General features: G+C 64.5%; 1 protein-coding gene across 1 annotated transcript in view; it reads right to left on the bottom strand.

Annotated features, from left to right (window-relative positions):
- CTSE (cathepsin E) overlaps nucleotides 1-304 on the bottom strand; it is a 4,710-nt gene that overhangs the window by 2,857 nt on the left and 1,549 nt on the right. The window contains exon 3 of the mRNA XM_010149845.1: nucleotides 183-300. Within this exon, the coding sequence (XP_010148147.1) occupies nucleotides 183-300 (118 nt within the window). The remainder of the gene's footprint in view (nucleotides 1-182; nucleotides 301-304) is intronic.

Raw genomic sequence — 304 nt, 5'->3', positions numbered from 1 at the left:
TGGTGGTGCGATCGCCGCCCTTGCCTGAGCTGAGGCTTCCCCCCATCGCCCCCCCCTCAGGTTTCTGTTGTCTGTGTGTGTCCTGGAGGGCTCAGCTGGTTCAGGGGGTCCCGCCAGTGTCTCTGGGCTGACCTTGCTGGGGCCATGCCGGGGGGCGGGGCAGTTAGGGAGCCCCTACTCACTGCAGGCTTTGCTGACGCAGTAGGCAGATGGCACCCAGAGGTTGGAGGAGCCCGTGTCGAATACCACGGTGAAGTTCTGCGGCGGGGGCCCGAAGGAGATATGCCCCAAAAACTCCCTCTAG

Source organism: Eurypyga helias, unplaced genomic scaffold (genome assembly GCF_000690775.1).
Source record: "Eurypyga helias isolate BGI_N326 unplaced genomic scaffold, ASM69077v1 scaffold23434, whole genome shotgun sequence".
Taxonomy (NCBI): domain Eukaryota; kingdom Metazoa; phylum Chordata; class Aves; order Eurypygiformes; family Eurypygidae; genus Eurypyga; species Eurypyga helias.
This window is presented reverse-complemented; position numbering and strand designations above follow the sequence as displayed.